Source organism: Lepidothrix coronata, unplaced genomic scaffold (genome assembly GCF_001604755.1).
Source record: "Lepidothrix coronata isolate B3197 unplaced genomic scaffold, Lepidothrix_coronata-1.0 Scaffold54, whole genome shotgun sequence".
NCBI classification, from domain to species: Eukaryota; Metazoa; Chordata; class Aves; order Passeriformes; family Pipridae; genus Lepidothrix; species Lepidothrix coronata.
The window spans coordinates 707504-724983 of NW_016690234.1; the positions used below are offsets into that span (position 1 = coordinate 707504).

Genomic DNA, 17480 nt, shown 5'->3' on the forward strand with positions numbered 1-17480 from the left:
AGCATGTATTTATAGTACAATTTGTAGATAATTTCAGCGTGTTTTAAATTATTATTTGAAGCCACCAACGTTCTCCTAACAGATAATTCATATTTGGTTCAGGCTCAGTAGCTCAGAACCTCCCCCGCTGTTCTCACTAGTTTGCTTTAAGGTTGTTTTTTGTCTTGGAGCATAAGTTTATGACTAATATTTTATGCCACACACATTAAATAGTGGGTAATTCTGTATTTTTGGAATGTTCATGGAATCTGAAGCTCTGTTGAAAGAGCAGCAGCTCCATGAGCCAGCGTGGTTTGGGGTGTTCAGTGAGTGCGGGGCCACAAGATGGCACAGCTGCTGCTTGCAAAGCACAGTGTGTGTGACTTTTCCCTTTAAGGGCCTGCTTTCCCAAGAGAACCCGAGTAGAATATGTTTTCTTTTGCAAAAGATTGCATAGGAAAACAGATTTTATTTATTTGCTTTCCTTGATTTGCTGTTGAGGAGAAAACTGAAGTGAGCAGCATTAATTGTCTCGAAGGTTGTTTGTGTTGATACAATTTCCACTGCGATCATCTGAATTTATCTGTTTGGACAGGAAAGAAACTTAGTTAACTTCATCCAGGAGGATGCATTCATAGATTTATAATCCTTCTGTTTTAACATGTGGAATGGAAGGCTTTGGCACATCACTGGAAATGATTTTTGTGGTGTATGAAATCATCCCTACAAAGTGCTTAGGTGAAAATGCTTTTGGCTCGTGTGCTTTTGGCTTCTGAATAAAAATCTGGATGAATCTGAGAATGCAAAAATGCTCCTGAATGTCATCAGGTTTGAACAGGTCTGAGTTTTGTCACTGCTAATTCCTTTAGAATTGTTTCCCAGTCACGTTTATCCGGAGCTTCCTCCCGCGTGTGTCGCCGGAGATAATCCGTGTTTCAAATGAGCTTCTTCTGCCTCCTCCCCTCTGCAGTCATTCCTGTATTCCATCAATCAGACAATATGCCTGAGGTTGGACAGCATTGAGGCCAAGCTGCTGGCACTGGAGGCCACCTGTAAATCCCTGGAGGAGAAGCTGGACCTGGTCATGAACAAGCAGCACAGCCCCATCCAGGTGCCCATGGTGGCCGGGTCCCCGCTCGGCGCCACCCAGACCTGCAACAAAGTGCGATGGTAAGGACACGTCACTCACCACCGAGCTCTTAAAATAACAGCAATCCACTCTTTGGGCCTTTCCTTCTGTCTGCAGAGCTGTCAAGAGGCTGTTCATGGAGGTAAAATTAATTTATCTTGGAGGTAATTTCTGTACCAGTTTCATGATGTTACTCAGAACGAGTCCATGGACACTTTGCAACTCTCACATTTCATTTTGACTTAAACCAGGCTCATTCATCCATCCTCTGGAAAAGCCTCAGACAGGTTTTTTTAGGCTTGCTTTGCTTTTATTTATGTAGCTGTTTTGACTTAATGAGTTCATCATCATTCTAATTGCTTCTCATTTTACTTCTATTCACCAGAAGTACAATGGAGTTTGTTTTATGGGCTTGTTTTCTAAAGGCTCCTGCTAGAAAAATATCTGTGCTTATTTTGGAGTTAGAATTTGGAGATGGAAAATCTGGTGAATAATCTAATGCACTTTGATGAAAGAGCAGGCTTGACCTGCAGTCCCTTGGTGTATGAGCTGCCTAATATGGTTTTAAATATCTGAATCTTGATGTTCCTGTCATTTTACTGTGGAGATAAATCCAGACACAGGAAGCTGCTTATGAAAATACTCTTTTCTCTAATAACTTTTTCCTCCTCATTCATATTTTTATAGATAGAAAATACTTAATGCTTCTCTAAATACCTACTTTTTATTCTCCATTACCAAAGTGTTTAGGCATTTAATTTTTCTTTAAAATAGGTGCTGTGTCTACCTTTTTCTCTGCTCTTGAAAGCTTCACAGTCATACATTGAAAAGGTCAATCATGGCCAAGTTCTATAAGAAAAGAAATAAAGTGCATGGAATAACTACTTGGATCATACAGCAAGTAACTGGAGTATCACACCAGTGTTTTTGCTAAATACTCTTTTATCAGTATTTCTTAAAGAACCTTCTCTAAACCTGGGGTGGGTTTTTTGTCGTTATTTTGGAGATCTTCAAGTTCTTGTGCATTAGCTGAACTTACTGTTTGTGCACAAAAGACTTGAGAAGCCTTTTTAGAAATGGCCCCTTTGGGACTCTATTAATTCTTGTTCAGTGAATGCTTTCCTCTGTAAATTGTACTATTTTGAGTTTCTTAAGGGATTTGTCAGACCTGAGCTGTTTTGGTTTGGTTTGTTTTTTTTAAATCTCCGTAACCATCAGAAAGCTGTCCTGTGTAGCAGGGAACTTGGCATTTAATCTTTTGCTTTGGGTGTACAAATTTTTGCTGACAGCTTCTCAGACAGTCTGAAAGTAAATTTAGATAGAATTCTTGAAGACTCTGAGATTCTCTGCCCCAAATATTTGTTGGTGTTGGTCTGAAGTTGCGCATTATCAAACCTGTGGTGCCAGTAAAGCACTGAGGGCTTTTTGTTCCTGAGCAGGCTGTGGCCTCTGTGACTCAAAAGAAAATAGGGCTGGATGTGTTTAACTTGGCATTGATGACACTCCAGTTTCACAGGGACAGAATGTTTCCCTGAATTCCCTGTGTCTCATTCATAAAAACCTTTATCACTTGTTGATTATTGCCAGTTAAAGGCTGGTCTGGTTTATCGACTCTCTGTATCCTTCCCTCTTCCCCTTCCAGCACACAAGGCAGAGCTTCCACTGAGAGTCAGAGTGGTCATAGAATCATGGAATGGTTTGGGTTGGAAGGGGCCTTAAAGCTCATCTCATTCCACCCCCTGCCATGGGCAGAGGCACCTTCCACTAGCCCAGGTTGCTCCAAGCCCCGTCCAACCTGGCCTTGGACACTTCCAGGGGTGTGGCAGCCACAGATTCTCTTTTCCTGCATAAAACCTTTAGGAAAACAAACAAACCTAAAGAAATATTATAAAGGTATTGGTATAAAACCTAAAATACCCAGAATTCTATTTTTAAATTTTTTTATGTATTTCTTTTTTCTGTGAGTTACAGAATCCTTTACCAACCTAATTGCATTTTTATCAGAAGCATTTTTGTAGATTATAGTAAACTATCCTCCTCTGCTAATCCAGACTTTTAGAAAGAATAGTAATTCCTCAGCCCTTATCACTGAGTAGTTCAGTCTCTGGTGGATATTGTTCACCTCTTTCCTGTGTTCACTGCAGTTGATACTATAACTCATTAGGTGATTTAAACCACTTTCCAAGTTTAATTTATGGCTAATTTTTCTTTCCTTTTATTTCATTCATTGATGAATAAATTAACATTGTAAACCTTGAGGATTCTTACTGCCTTTAACTGAAGTTAAGAGCTAATTGTCCCTTCCTGGAAATACCCAAGGACCCTCAATTTTCAGGAATATTTTACTTTATTTATTTGAAGTAGCCAGTTTGAAACAATGCATGGCTTGAGGAGCAGAGTATCCTGCAAGATGTAAGGTTTATTTTCAAGTTGCAGGTACATTACTCAGCCTGCTGTGAGCCTGAGCTCATATACTCAACTCAATGCCTGAAAAAATATTTCCCTGGAAGCAGATTCAGCCCTGGAGACAACTCAGGGATGTATTTTGGGGGTGAGAGGGAGTGGAGTGCTCCAGATAATTGAGTCAGCGATTTGGGGTGTTAATCAGAAGGTATTATAAAGGTTTTATTTGGAGAAGCTTTGGAGTTCATCAGGTTTTCAGAAGTTCCTGCCACTCTCTAAGCAATCCAGGTTTATTTATCCTGTCTTAGGTCAGAGCCTTTCCTGGGGCCTCATCCAGCAGCGTTTTTAGTGTAAAAATTGAAGTTTGAAACAAAACCACAAATAGACTTTTGTCATTGCTTTGGATGGATCCTTTGGGATCAATAAATTCTCAACCTTTTCCTTTCTCTCATCACTCAACTGGGGGCAAACATTTATTTAAATTCCCAGTTCAGGTGTCCCGTCTGGAGCTTCCCACAGTGAGAGTCCTGTGTAACGGGGTTTTTCCTCAAGGATTGAGGAGGAAGGGGCTGAAGGAAAATGGCACAATTGTCTGGGCTCTGTTTTCACAACGTTCTCTTTGGTTACACTCACAACTGGGGAACAGAGTCAATATTTACACGATGTAAGATCTTCACTGAAACTTCATGACTTTGGAGGATTTTACCCCTTTTTATGCATTTAAAAATTCTCTTTAAATCCCAAGGTTTTTAAAGAGCACAGAAATAGAAGCCAAATTTTAATATTTTTGATAAATTTTGGCAAAGTGGAATTTTGCGTGAGGGAGTCAGAACTTGAAGTGATAATTGCATTTATTGGGCTGCAAAGGTGTTACTTTCCAGGCCCTTTGGGGCCTCTGTTTTCACTTCTACTGATAAAGAAATAAAGGGGTTTCTTACACTTGCATTAATGTATGAACACACCCACTCTGTTTTCAAGCTGAATGTATGAAACATGTTTTGAATGATTTTCTTCCCTAAAGGAAGTCAGTGACCATCACCTTAATGCCAGCAATGAGCAGCATTTCATCCTGGAGGAATTGTTGGGGCTTGAAATATGTAAGTGGATGGATGAAACCCCAAAATTTCTTCCTGAGGTGCAGAAGACACATTTATCTGAAAACTACAGTGCTGACTTGCATTCAAAAATTCAATTTCTGAAACAGAACTGATGAAATAAAGGAATTATTTGATTGTCTGTCAGCCCCTCTTATCCTGCTTATTTTAGTTTCTTTGGCTTTGGTATGAAAAAAACCCAAATCCAAATTTGACATACTTAATTCCCTGAAAACCATGACAATGCTTTCCAAAGTCTCCTAATTTGTCACAAAACTTGTCAGCCTCAGTCTCTGGACATTTACAGATTTTTATTTTACCCACAGAAGAACATGGGTTTAACTCCCTGCTGGGAGTTAAATGAACTTCTGTGATCTGTTATATTTATGGTCAATACAACCTTATATTGCAAATAGTGGCTGTGATTTTTATATATTTAAAATTCCCACAGGACTAAGAAGTGGCATCTTGGATGTGTCCAGCAGTGTTTGCATTGGAATTTCACATTCCATTTTTGTTGCACTAAGATATTGGGGAGCCAAGTGTTTAGTAATTTGGTGTTGGGATTTGATAAATTGAGAAGCAATGTCTGACTTCCAGACAGCATTAGGGGGAGAGTGCAAGGTCAGGCGTGGAATTAAAATAACAATTTAATACCAGCAGTTCATCTGTGTCTTGGAGAGTTCAATAATTCCTGCGTGGATGGGGTGGAACTCAGTCTATAAAACTTTGCAAACTGACCAAGATTTGAACTGTGGGCTCATTCTCCCAAGTCCAGTTTTTCTGAAGTGAATGGTTTCTCAAGAAATATCATTTATAATAATCCAGTGACTCAAGTGAGAGCCGAGCAGAGTCTGAGAAATGGATGCAAAATGTGTGGCTTGAGTGTTTTCAGTTGTGATGGTGGTGTTTAAAATGGGCTTGAGAGGCTTAAAATGCTAGAAATGAGCTTTTAGAAAGATATAATTTTGAATTCTTAAATAGAATATACACTGAAAATCAAGTTTTAGGTAATAAAGTTCCTTCAGGTTTTAGACAAAGGTGTCAGATGTCTTGCAAGGTTTGGTATTTTGCTCTTTGCCAGGTAATCCTACAGTAAGTTTTCCTGGTTGTTACTCTTAGCCCATGATCAATGTGAAATCCTTTAATTTGGGAGGTTTGAAGATCAGAAATAATCCATGATCACTCTGAACCACATGTGGAAAAACAGTTTATTTATTCCCACTCAGCTGAAATCCAGGAACTTTGGGTTTGAGACCTCTGTGAGTCCTTTTAGTTTCATTTTAGAACCAATATCCTTTAATTGTGAGGGTTTCTGGGAAGGGAAGAAGAGGAATAGCTGGGAATCAAACAGGATTTGAGTTTATACACAGATTAGGGGGACATTTACTGGTCTAATTAGTGTCTAAGAACATTTAAACCTAATTACAGTATTAAAATGTGGGTTAACCTGACCCCTTGCCAAATCCCATAGGATTATATTAGCTGAATTCCAGGGAAAGCAGAACATTTAATTCCATGGCTCCATGAGCACAGGCAGCTCTTGCTTTCCAGGAATAAATATAAAGGTGCATGACTTGGAATTTGGTTCATATGGCTCGTGCTTTTCCTTCTGCCTAAATAAACAATTTAAAAAATTCTTGTATTTAATGAAATTGGAGAGTTTTTACCTCTTGAATATTGTAAAATGGGATTATAATTTAGTGAAACTATAAAAATCTTAATATATACGTGAAAGTACGTGTTACATACCGTATATTTTAAGAAGTAATTTATTAAGCATATAATAAACAGAAGGGGGCAGAAAAGCCCTATATATTCTTTCAGGTTCCAGTCTTGAGAACTTAAATACTTTGGCTGTTCCAGTCTCTGGGAGTTTGAAAATGCAATGGTAAGAAACTTTTCCTGTAAATTGGATGTTTAATTCTGCAAGTGCAACAAATGAAAGCAGTGAAGAGGAAAGCAGATAATCAAATAGTGATTAAAGGGCAAGGTTTCCTCTGCCTTTGGAAATGGAACATTTAGAAATTAGATTATGAAAATTTAGAAATGCAGGTTGCCTTTTGAACTAATTTGCATACCAGTTTATAGCAGATTGAAGTACCAGTAATGCTGTTTTTAAAAATTGCAAACCCAACTGCTTTTCTCTTGGAAAATAATCCACAGTAGTATAGTTTAAAAAGAAATAATCTCCAGCGTTTTTGGAGAGTTCCAGTTTTACTTTAAGCAAGAGGGAAAAGAGCAGTAGAGGGATGCAGAGCTTCCCAGGGGTGGAATGACCTCAGCAGCTGGACTTGATGATCTTAAAGGTCTTTTCCAACCTTTTTTGGTTCTGTAACATCTCTCAAGGTTGGTAATGTGGCAAAGAGCCAGAGTTCCATCTGCTTTCTTTGGCAGCAGGTGCCATTTAACTGATACATTTCCAAACTGAAAAACACACTGGTTGGAGTCCCAGTGTCTTTCCAAACAGGATTTTTGCCTTTTGGGGGAACTGTACATTTTTGCATATCTTTAGCTCAATCTCTTTGTTCCATAGCACAGGGTGGAGTATGAGGCAGGAAATCTGCTCCTAATAACCTTTTAAATTGGATTCTTCAGACAAAGTGAAGAGTGGCATTTCTTTAAATGCCTTCAGGGCATCTGGAAATTCCAGATTCCGTCCCAGCTCTCCGAGCAGCATCCTTGGCCTTCCTAGAAAAATGTGTGTGTGGTGGCAAGTGGACAGAACTGGCTGGGGAATGAGGAAAAGCAGGAAAACCAGAGGTACCTGATGGAAATTATTTACAAACCAGTCTGTTTGCAGAAACCTGCTGTTGGATTTATTGGCAGTTTATCTGATGATCGTCAGGGCTTCACTTATTATAATTAGTGTCTTGAAAGCCAGTTTATAACACTGCCTCTTTTCCCCTGAGCTTTTAGTGCCTAAATCAGACTTATGCTGATCTTAGAATTTGTAAGAAAATTATAAAAATAATGTAGAAGTAGTTAATTGTATAATAAAGTATTCCAAGTCTTTTGTTTCACACAGATTTTTCTAAACATGAAGCAATTTGTATTTTAGTAAATAATTCCATTCAGAGTGCTCAGGATCAGTCCAGCCTCTCTCATTTTATACTCAATTCAATCTCCAGTTGCTGCACTGCTCCTACTTATCTGGCTCAGGAAGTTAAGCCTCAAAGAAGGGTAATAACTGCAAATTTCTTTCCATACTGTCTGCAAACAAGATCTCTTTGCTGTTGTATTTTTATGAGTTTATCTTCAAAAAGGCCACTATTAACCTGTGAGTTTTTTCATGACCTGGCCTTTTCTTGTCCATAAGCAAAAGCAGAAGACTAATAATTAATGTAATTTCTAGTATAGTATTTTTCAATCCTCGTTATGTCACATATGGCCTGGATGTTCTATTTTTGCTGGTTTTGTGTATTTGTTTAAGGCAAGAGGTTCATTAATGTGTCACCACATTAAATTTTTGCAGAGTTTCAGCTGTGTTCAAAAGAAGAGATTTTTAAATTTAGTTGTATTTTTTGAAAAACGAGGTATAAATTTACTTGTGTACCCACAGAGGTGGTGGGAAATGCCTGAAGAAATGAGCCTGGCTTTGTAAGAGGTGGTTTCTGGGGAGTTTTGGGTCACTTGAGGTGTTACCTGGTTGTTGGGGAGTTGTTGAACTTGTTGGGTGTTGTCATTTATGACTGATCCCACTCGGTTGTCCAAGTGGGTTTAGCTTTTCTTAGGGCAGAATAATCCACAACAGATTTTTAACAACTTTTAAAATTGGTGGATAAAGTTGATCTTAATGCTGGTAATTGATGTTTTTCTAACTGAGCCAACTCAGAGGCTCCTCTGTAGGTAAGGCTGAGTGCAATGAACTACAGAGATGTATCTGTAACGTGGAAAACATCTGGCTTGTACTTAGTTGAGTTCAAAATTTGATGTTGACTGTTCTTAAATTGTTAACAGTATGTTTTAATAAATCCTCATTTGCTTTATCATTATTATTAATTGACTGCAGCTCTCCCAGGTCTCAGATCCATGAATCTCTCCAGCCATGGCTGGTGTACTTTGGCTTGTCTTTTCACCTCATCCTTGGGGCTGGCTTTGCAATGTCTGCTCTGGGCTGATGTTCCACATGCAGGGAATCCAAAGATAATTCTTGATGACTGAACTCTCACTGACAATGATGGATAACGCTGCTGCTTTTTTGGCAGTTGGCTGTAACAAGGCAAACGGATGGGCTGGGACTTTAAAATTTTAACTGCTCTTGGTTTCCCACCTGCTTGGGGAACAGTTTGATTGTTGACAAGTTTGCTCTCTTGAGGAGCTGCATTAATTTTTAGGGCATAAATCCAGTATAATTTCATGTATTCTTTGCCAGTTTGTGGTTTTGTTCATGTAGTGCAAGTTCATAAGTGGGTTTTCTCATTCCTCTTTGGATAGGGATCCTTAACTGTGTGTGCAGAAGGCAAAGGAAGCAGGTGGCCATCAGGAGGAAGGAGCATTTTAACTTTATCTTCCTAAATAGAGATGAAAAGATGCAAAGAGTGGCCGTTCTTCCAGATGAACACAAGTGTTAGTGAAAGATAAATCAGAAAAAAAAAAAGGAGGAAAACACCACACTTTTAAAAAAGATATTTGTCTATATAATTTGAAAAATATTTAGATTTAATATAATAACTGTAATATTTCTCCAGAGCTCCGACACATGCACGAACTATACATTTAAGTCTTCATGTTCATCTGGAAAATACCAAAGTTCAAGGTCTCATTCCCAGACTTGCTTTCCTTAAGGCTGTGTTTGGCTGGAGGCTCTGCCAGCAGGAACTCCAAGTGCTGCATCCCGAGCTCCTCTGCTCCTCCATTAACTGCTCCTTGTGATGTGTCTCGGAGAACGAGGAGAACAACTTGTCTGAGAAGTTCAGTCCAAGTTTTTCCAAGTAATTTTCATCCATTTGGAGAAACACTTTTGATCTTGCACCTTGTGGAAGATTTTTCCCTCTCTCCAAATGAAAACCTCAGCTGGGAAGAGGAGGAGATGATGGGCCTGGTACTGCCAAAAGTTCTTTTCTGTCACTGGCTGCACTCTGTGTGATTGGCAGGTTATTGGCAATGGAAACCCAACCATGAAGATTAATGAGCGTTTCTGACTCACACGTTTTCCATACTCAAAATGACCTTTGGCAGCAATTTTCTTACGCAAAATATAGAATGGCCTTTTAAAAAAAAAATATCAGAGGCTAAATTGAAAACTACACTTGAAAATCATTAGTTGGTATGTTTATTTTTTTAGAAATATTTTCACCTGTAATTTTGCAGATTATTCAGTAATCATTAAAAAAATCCCCAAATATTATTATATCTGTGCATTTCATGCATTTATGACTTTTTACTAAGTTGGGTCCAAGAACAGGCAAATTGCAGAGCCAGTCTCTCCAAGTCCTAATGCTTATGGGGAAAGGAATATGTGAGCACAAGTGGAAAGTTGTGCAGCCTGTGCAGACACGCTGGGCTTGGGAAACACTCCCCCTGACCCCCTGAATATTTTCTTTCCATCTTCTCCAGTAGTCCTGGCAGCGCTCAGAGAAAGAATTGCTTCACTTGGGATCTCAGTGAATATCGAAAGCTTTCCTCCTCCTCCTCCTCCTTGGTGTTTTCTGTATTTCAGTACATAAGGAGTGATTTAAATTTACTTCATCTTCAGAGGTGGACAGAGTGAAAAAAGAAATTGGAATAATAAGTGAGGATGCATTTGTCTGTAATGAGTTTTAATTCCTCTGATGGATTTTTGTCAGCTTGGCCTGATATTTTGATTTTATGTAGAATTCTGTGTTTATTTTGTGTATATTTGGTATGTACTGGTCCCAATGATTTCCTTTTCTCCCAGCTCAGGTTTCACAGCATGAGCTGTGACAAATTTCTGCCTCGATGGTGCCTTGTTCTCACAATTTGTCAGCAAATTCCGGGGCTGTTCTTGTTCCACATAGAACACGGACCGGAATCGTAGTTTCTTGATTAACATTTAGGATGTTTTCAATGGAAATGTTCCCTCCTCCTCCTTCTCCTTCTCATGCAGACTTTTGACAGCATCATTCTTCAGGAGTTAAACACAAGAAATTCCTCCTCCTTTAAGACTGAGAAAGAATTGAGCGACTTCATAAAAATGAACATTCCTAAAAAAAGGCACCACCCCCGCAACTTCTTCCTTCTTTTATGCCAGTTTTTAGTGCTAAGGCTTTTTTTCAAATATAAACTTAATAAGAGCAAAATGCTAAGGACTTTCTAAATGTAATTTTTATTGCATTTATCTCTACAGTTGAAATTAATTATTCAGAGTCTTCATTAAAAATAAGCTTTGGTAAGTGACATTTTAAACAGGCAGCCAGAAGTGATTGCGGGGAAGATGGTGATAAAGAACAGTGTCTAAAAGGAAGTTTAAAATACTTGAACATTTTAAACTGGCCTGTAAAAACTTCCAGTGGAGCTGTTTGGGCAATTTGGGAAATGTAATGGGAGCACACATTGCTGCTGGACAGCATTGCCACGTATCGCTGTGCTGCCAAGTGTTTGATGGGGTTTTTCATTCAAATGTTCAGTGCTGGCATTGAGAAAATGGAAACAAGTTTCCTTTTTTTTAAAAAAATACAAAATATGTGAGTGTTTTTCCCCTTGATAATGGAGAAAATTCTGCACAGGTGACTATGAAAGTCATTTTAGACGATATTTTAGATGGCAACGAAAGGAAACCGACAGAACACCCCATTTATTGCTTGCTAAAATTTGAGCTTCACGTGCACATGAAGAGCTCTAGTACAGTCTGTACTTGTCTGTGATCAGCCAAACATCTTCCAGAGCTTCTGCAGGTTTCAATCCAGCAGCTCATTGGCAGTCCATGAGGAATCCCATATGTTGTTAGGAACAGATGCAGTTACTGTAAGGGGGAGGCAGGGCATTAGAACTCGGGGCTTTTTGGAGCCAGAAAACCTGTGGTCAGCCCTCTTACCTGCGCCAAAGTTGGGCTGCATTCATTGTTTGCTCCTGTGACAGGTTCTTATCTTTGCTTTAGATCCTGATGATGGATAATGTTGTTCTTCAAGTCTTGTGTAGACACATGAATGTTCAAGTGAGGGTGTGCTCTGTTACAGCTGAAGTAAACACAGTTCTGTCATCAGATTTGTTTAATTTGTGTTTCAGCTGTTTGCCAAAGGAAAATAAATGACCGTCAGTCATGTTTGAGATGCTGGACCAGTAAAAACAAGAGTGGACTGTTTACTGAGGGAAGCAGAGGGAGAGAGGAAAACCTCCCCTGTCNTGAAACACAAGTTTTCTTCCAAGTCCTTTCCTTAAGTTCACCATGAGCAGAAACAGTCTTAGCTATCAAACCCTCAGAATATTGACTAATGGTGTGGGAATGATGTCCATAATCTCTGAAAACAGATTAGATGCTGCTCTGCATGTGGAGACAATTGTTTACTTCATATTTCCTTTTGCAGTACAATGTAGACAACATTTCTTTAGTTGTTTCCTTCTACGTTGTCATCAGGAGTGATAGAGGTTTTCTGGTTTCTCACACACTAAATGCTTTTCTGTTGTTTAAGATTTTTTTGTTTATATGTGTGAAATGCACACAAGAAACAGTTTAGTCCTGTTGTTATTTAAAGCTCCAGCCTGCCCTTGTTTGCCCTGATGCCCCTCGTGTCGCTCTCGTCTCCCTACCCTGGAAGAAAACACATGCTCTTTAATCGAGCTCATCATCCAGTTTTGCAATAAATCCTTTCAAATCTTTTTCCTGAGAATTATCCTACTAAAACTGGTGCATTCCCATGTAAATTGGCTGTGGTACCTCTGAAAACGCTCGCTCAGACTCTCCAAAGAAGAATTTGGTGGCTCTTCAGAGCTGTGATTTACAGACTTCCCCCTGCCTATCTCGAATTGATGAATTCTTTATTGCTTTGCCAGGGGTAATGGACTTTTCTATAATTCCATTGAAGCCATCCATTCCTCCCTCCATCCTCTGTGAAGATGGGAGTGCTTGGAATGGTGCAGTTGTCAGGCTCGATGGATGAGCAGCTTTAGCGTCTGATCTGTGGCCACGATGCTGGAGAAGGAGCCGGGCCTGGAGGCCGTGTCAGGACTGTTTAAACAACAAAGCTGTGTCAGTGTTTTATGTATCAGGTTTGCTCCTTTCCATTCTCATTTCCTCTCTGATCTCTGTCTTGCAGTGTTGTCCCTCAGACCACAGTGATCCTCAACAATGACCGGCAGAATTCCATCGTAGCCAAGATGGTTGGGCAGGAAGAGCCGTTGAGCAGAGCAGCGGATTCCCTGGAAAACATCCTTAGCAAGTTAGTAGCATGCCCAGGAATCCTCCCCTTCATTCCCTGCTTTGACAGAGCAGTATCAGTTTAAAGTTTGAAGTGCAATTTGAAGTGCAAAATGAGGAATACTCGAGGTAATAGTGATGGAAATGATGGAAACATTGAACCTAGACTGGGATATTTTCTCAGGCTGACAGTAAAGGGAAAGCAATGCTTCACTCTTGATGGGAAAGACCGTCCTGGAGGATCTGGGGTTGGTCCCATGTTATTTGTCAGCTGACAGTTAAAGACAGAGTGCCCACAACCACGTGTTTTTGCACGATCACTTGAGAACATGCCAAAATCCTGCATTTAACCAGCTGAAGGAGGAATGAGCAGCAGCCCAGGAAGGCTTGTACTATCTTAAACAAATTTTCAATAAGTAAATCTGGGGATTCTGCGTAGAAAATGGTCTTCAATAATATGTTTTCATAAATAATTTAAATATTTTATTTGTTTTGCACACTGGGCTGAGGCTTTTCCATTAATGCAAATTTAGACAGTGTATCTAAGACTTTTTGATTTCTTCTGCTATTTTCCTTCCATTTTTATTTTGCTGGATAGCTCTGGGTTATAAACAGGATTAAGGAGTTTAAAGGAGTTCGTTTAATAAATTATTTAATAATTTATTTAATAATACATTTAATTTTGTCAGGTTTTTTAATTCCCCTGGAATGATGTACAGGGCCATAAGTTGGACTCGATGATCCTCCAGTGCCCAGTCATTCCTTGAACAAGTTGTGTCCTTTCCAACTCGGAATGCCCTGTGATTCTATGCTATTCCCAGTGAAGGTTCTGTTTTCCCAAAGTTCCATCCCTTCCTTTCCCACAGTGCCGTGCCGGGCCGTCGGCAGAACACCATCGTGGTGAAGGTGCCGGGGCACGACGACAGTCACAACGAGGACGGCGAGAGCGGCTCCGAGGCCAGCGACTCCGTGTCCAACAGCGGCCAGATGGGGAGCCAGAGCATTGGGAACAACGTCACCCTCATCACGCTCAACTCCGAAGGTACCTTGGCTGTGAGGCTGCTGAGCAAAGTAAATGTGGTGGTGCAATGAACTGAGAATCAACTGGCAACTTCCAAGATCATATCGTGGGTCTTCCTTGGAATTTTTAGGCAGCGCAGTGAGATCAGATAAGGGTGGATGTATTTGAATCGTTTGCTTGCTGAAAATATGTTCTGAGACACCTGAGCTCAGGATGCTTCAGCTTTTATAGGTATTCATACAACACACGTGTGTTGTAAAGAGCTTCTAGGTTCTGTTTGTATGTTGTGAAACAGAGTTGCTTCGAAGGTGTTTTGTAGAATCGTGGAATGGTTTGGGTTGAAAGGGACCTTAAAGATCCTCTTTAAGGTTCTAACTCTTTAAGTGGGCAGGGACATCTTGCACTATCCCAGGTTGCTCTAAGCCCCATCCCACCTGGCTTTTAACACTTCCAGGGATGGAGTATTTCTTTTTAGGTCAACAGGGAATCAAAAGCAGATTGAGACTGAGAAGTTCCTCTCAAAAAAATGTTCAGATTGCAGATAGTGCTGGTATTTCAATGTGAAAATAAATATAAAATGTTCTTTTTGTGGAGTCTGTTAATAGTTCTATATCAGGCATAGTGTGGCCAGCAGGACTAGGGAAGTGATTGTCCCTCTGTGCTGGGCACTGGTGAGGTCACACCTTGAGTTCTGTGTCCAGTTCTGGGCCCATCACTGCAAGACAGGCATGCCAGGAGCAAAGTTGCCAACATCAGGAGGATATTCATTGTCTTATTCCCTTTTTGACTTGCTTTGGCACAGATTTGCACACACAAACGTGACATTGGCTCTTTATGCCATTGTTGTACATGTAAATTTTGAAGGAACACCTAATCCATTAATGTCTTCAGATCTGATTTTCTTCAGACCTTTAGAACACTCATCCATTAAAAATCTCCCTGAGATGGATGAATGCTCTGAGAATCAGATCAGTGATCCCCACCTCCCTCTCCTTGCCCTTGCACAGGAGGGCTGCTGAGTGACCTCTCCTGCAGGGTGTCACAAATGAAATTATTAATAAAGCAAGGGATGAAGAATGGTAGGGCTGCTGTGCAGACTTGTTTTTTTCAGCAGTAAAAGGCAAAAGTCACAGCAAAAGGCAAAAAATCATCAGCTTTCAGACTATGACAGAATTTTGTGAATCAATTCTTCAGGCCTTCATATCTCTGGAGATATTGAATCAAAGAATGGTTTGGGTTGGAAGGGACCTTAAAGCTCATCTCATTCCAGCCCCTGCCATGGGCAGGGACACCTTCCACTAGACCAGGTCCAACCAGCCCCATCCAACCTGGTCTTAGCACTAATTTAAGTAAGGTCTCATGAACAGTCTCTTTTCACAACAGTTGTCATCCTAACATTGTGTTCTTTTGGATTTTGCCTTCCACTGGAAAAAAATAACACTGGGAAGAACATTAGATCCACACTAGTTTTAAATTAGAGGAGTTTTAAACCCGTTCTGTTCAGTACCTGTGTTGTTTCCTGACTGCAGTGAGCTCTCCCGTGCTGGAATGGGTCCATAATCCTGCCAAGGGCTGGTGTTCAGTTGACTAAACCATGCACCACCACAAAGCTGTTAGAAAACATTCTGACAGTCTCAAATATATTTATCTAAACAGCTTCTCTGGGTAACCTGTTCCACTGCCTCACCACCCTTCCAAGGAAGAATTTGTCCCCATTATCCCATCTAACCTTGCCCTTTGGCAGCGGGAAGCCATTCCCCCTTGTCCTGTCACTCCAGCTCCTGATGAAGAGAATATCAAATTAGAAATGTAAATGTGTATTTTTTGAGAAGGCAAACTGCTCTGCATTGTGTGGTAACTAAAGGATGAATAATATTTTTTGCAAAGAAAACTCTTTAGTCACATATTGTCTCTTCAACTTGGCATCTGAGTCATTTTACAATAGTAGCATTAAACAGTGCTCAGGATTTGCTTTCCAAATGTGAATCCAAGCAGCTCTTTGTATGTGGCCCAGACTTATTTATCCACAGGATTTTCCAGTTCATGGCAAGATCAGATCTCACATGTTGGATGAGCATTTGCAGCCCTTTCCTGCCAACCCCCTCATGACCAGATACAGGAAGAATGAACCATATCAGAGCAAAAGGGAACCATTTGTATCCTAAACCAATATTTTAGAGCTGGGGTGAAGGCACTGATGGGATTTCAGGAGCTGCAGTGTCTTGTTAAAGCCAAAGAAAATGACAGAACCTGAATTGCTCTGATGTTTTTTCAATTATTGGGAGCCAACAAATGAACGATGGTTTCTTCCAGGTGCCTGTCATGGTTATGTTTGGCATTAGCATGGGCCAGTGTGTAAAGTTAAACGTAATGAAGAGGCAAGAAACAAGAAAAAGTGGGCAAAATCCAAATGAGCTCTTTAACCTTTCTTTTAGCACAGCTTTAAACCCCATTGCTGGATTTGTAGGTTAATCTCCAGCCCAGCTGTCGCTGCCTTTCATAGATTTAATGATTGCTAATTAATAAAGTCAGTGCTCTATAGTCTCTGGCAATTAATCACTGCCCCTGTGAACTCTTGCAGGGGCTAATTGACAGAAGCTTATTTAAAAAGATCACAGAATCATGGAATGGTTTGGGTTGGAAGGGACCTTGAAGCTCATCTCGTTTCAACCCCCCCACATGATGATGTTGAATCTTCTATACATCAGCCAAAATGCTATTTAATTTCTCCAGAAATGGAAGTTTATTTTTGTAGGTTAGGATCTGGGATTTTAAAAAAATTTTTCAAAGATTAATTCATCTTTCTGCCTTTCTGTACCTACCAGTGGTTTGCTACCACTGCCAGCTCTGCACCCAGCCTGGATAGTAAAATAAACACAATACTGGAGTAGTGGAACATGTTAATTCAAGTGCTTGTGTGGGCAGGTGTCTTCTTTTGTTTTCCCTTGTTTTAAAGGAATGACTGACAGCTCCCAGAGAGAGAGCAGAGCCTGGCTTTGCTTCCAGGCTCACATGTCAAAGCAGGGGAGTGTATTCCGATGGAAAAACGTGAGGAACAGCTCGATGTCTCTCATCTCCCTGGGTGGGAGAACATGTCCAGAGGGAGCCTGAAAGCCTCAGCAACTCCTGTCTGGTTTGTGTTCTCTTGACAGGGGTTTTCTTGCTGCAAACCTCAAAAGGGCTCCTCCTATTTTCACAGAAATCCTTGTTTGCGTGGCAGCCTCGGCACGTCCCTGCCCAAGCACCGGGATGGTCAGCGGTGTTGGGAGAGAAAAGAATGGACTTAGTACAGGAAAAAAGATTCAAAAATAGCCTTGAAAAGTGAATTAGTTCTGGCTTCAGTAGAATGGAGATAAAGGGAAATTTCCTGATCTTAAAAAAAACACACTGAGGAGAAACTAGAAATTAGTGTGTCCTGGCAATGAGGTTCTGAGTGCAGAGAGGGAACCAGCTTGAACTGACAGAGCTTTGCACTGGAAGTAAAAATGATCAGGAGCCACTTCTGTGATGATACAATATTTGGTGTGAAAAAAGGCA

General features: G+C 40.3%; 1 protein-coding gene across 1 annotated transcript in view; it reads left to right on the forward strand.

Moving 5' to 3' along the window:
- BANP (BTG3 associated nuclear protein) overlaps positions 1-17480 on the forward strand; it is a 117787-nt gene that overhangs the window by 12905 nt on the left and 87402 nt on the right. The window contains exons 4-6 of the mRNA XM_017816086.1: positions 950-1149; positions 12822-12944; positions 13789-13964. Coding sequence (XP_017671575.1) covers positions 950-1149; positions 12822-12944; positions 13789-13964 — 499 coding nt within the window. The remainder of the gene's footprint in view (positions 1-949; positions 1150-12821; positions 12945-13788; positions 13965-17480) is intronic.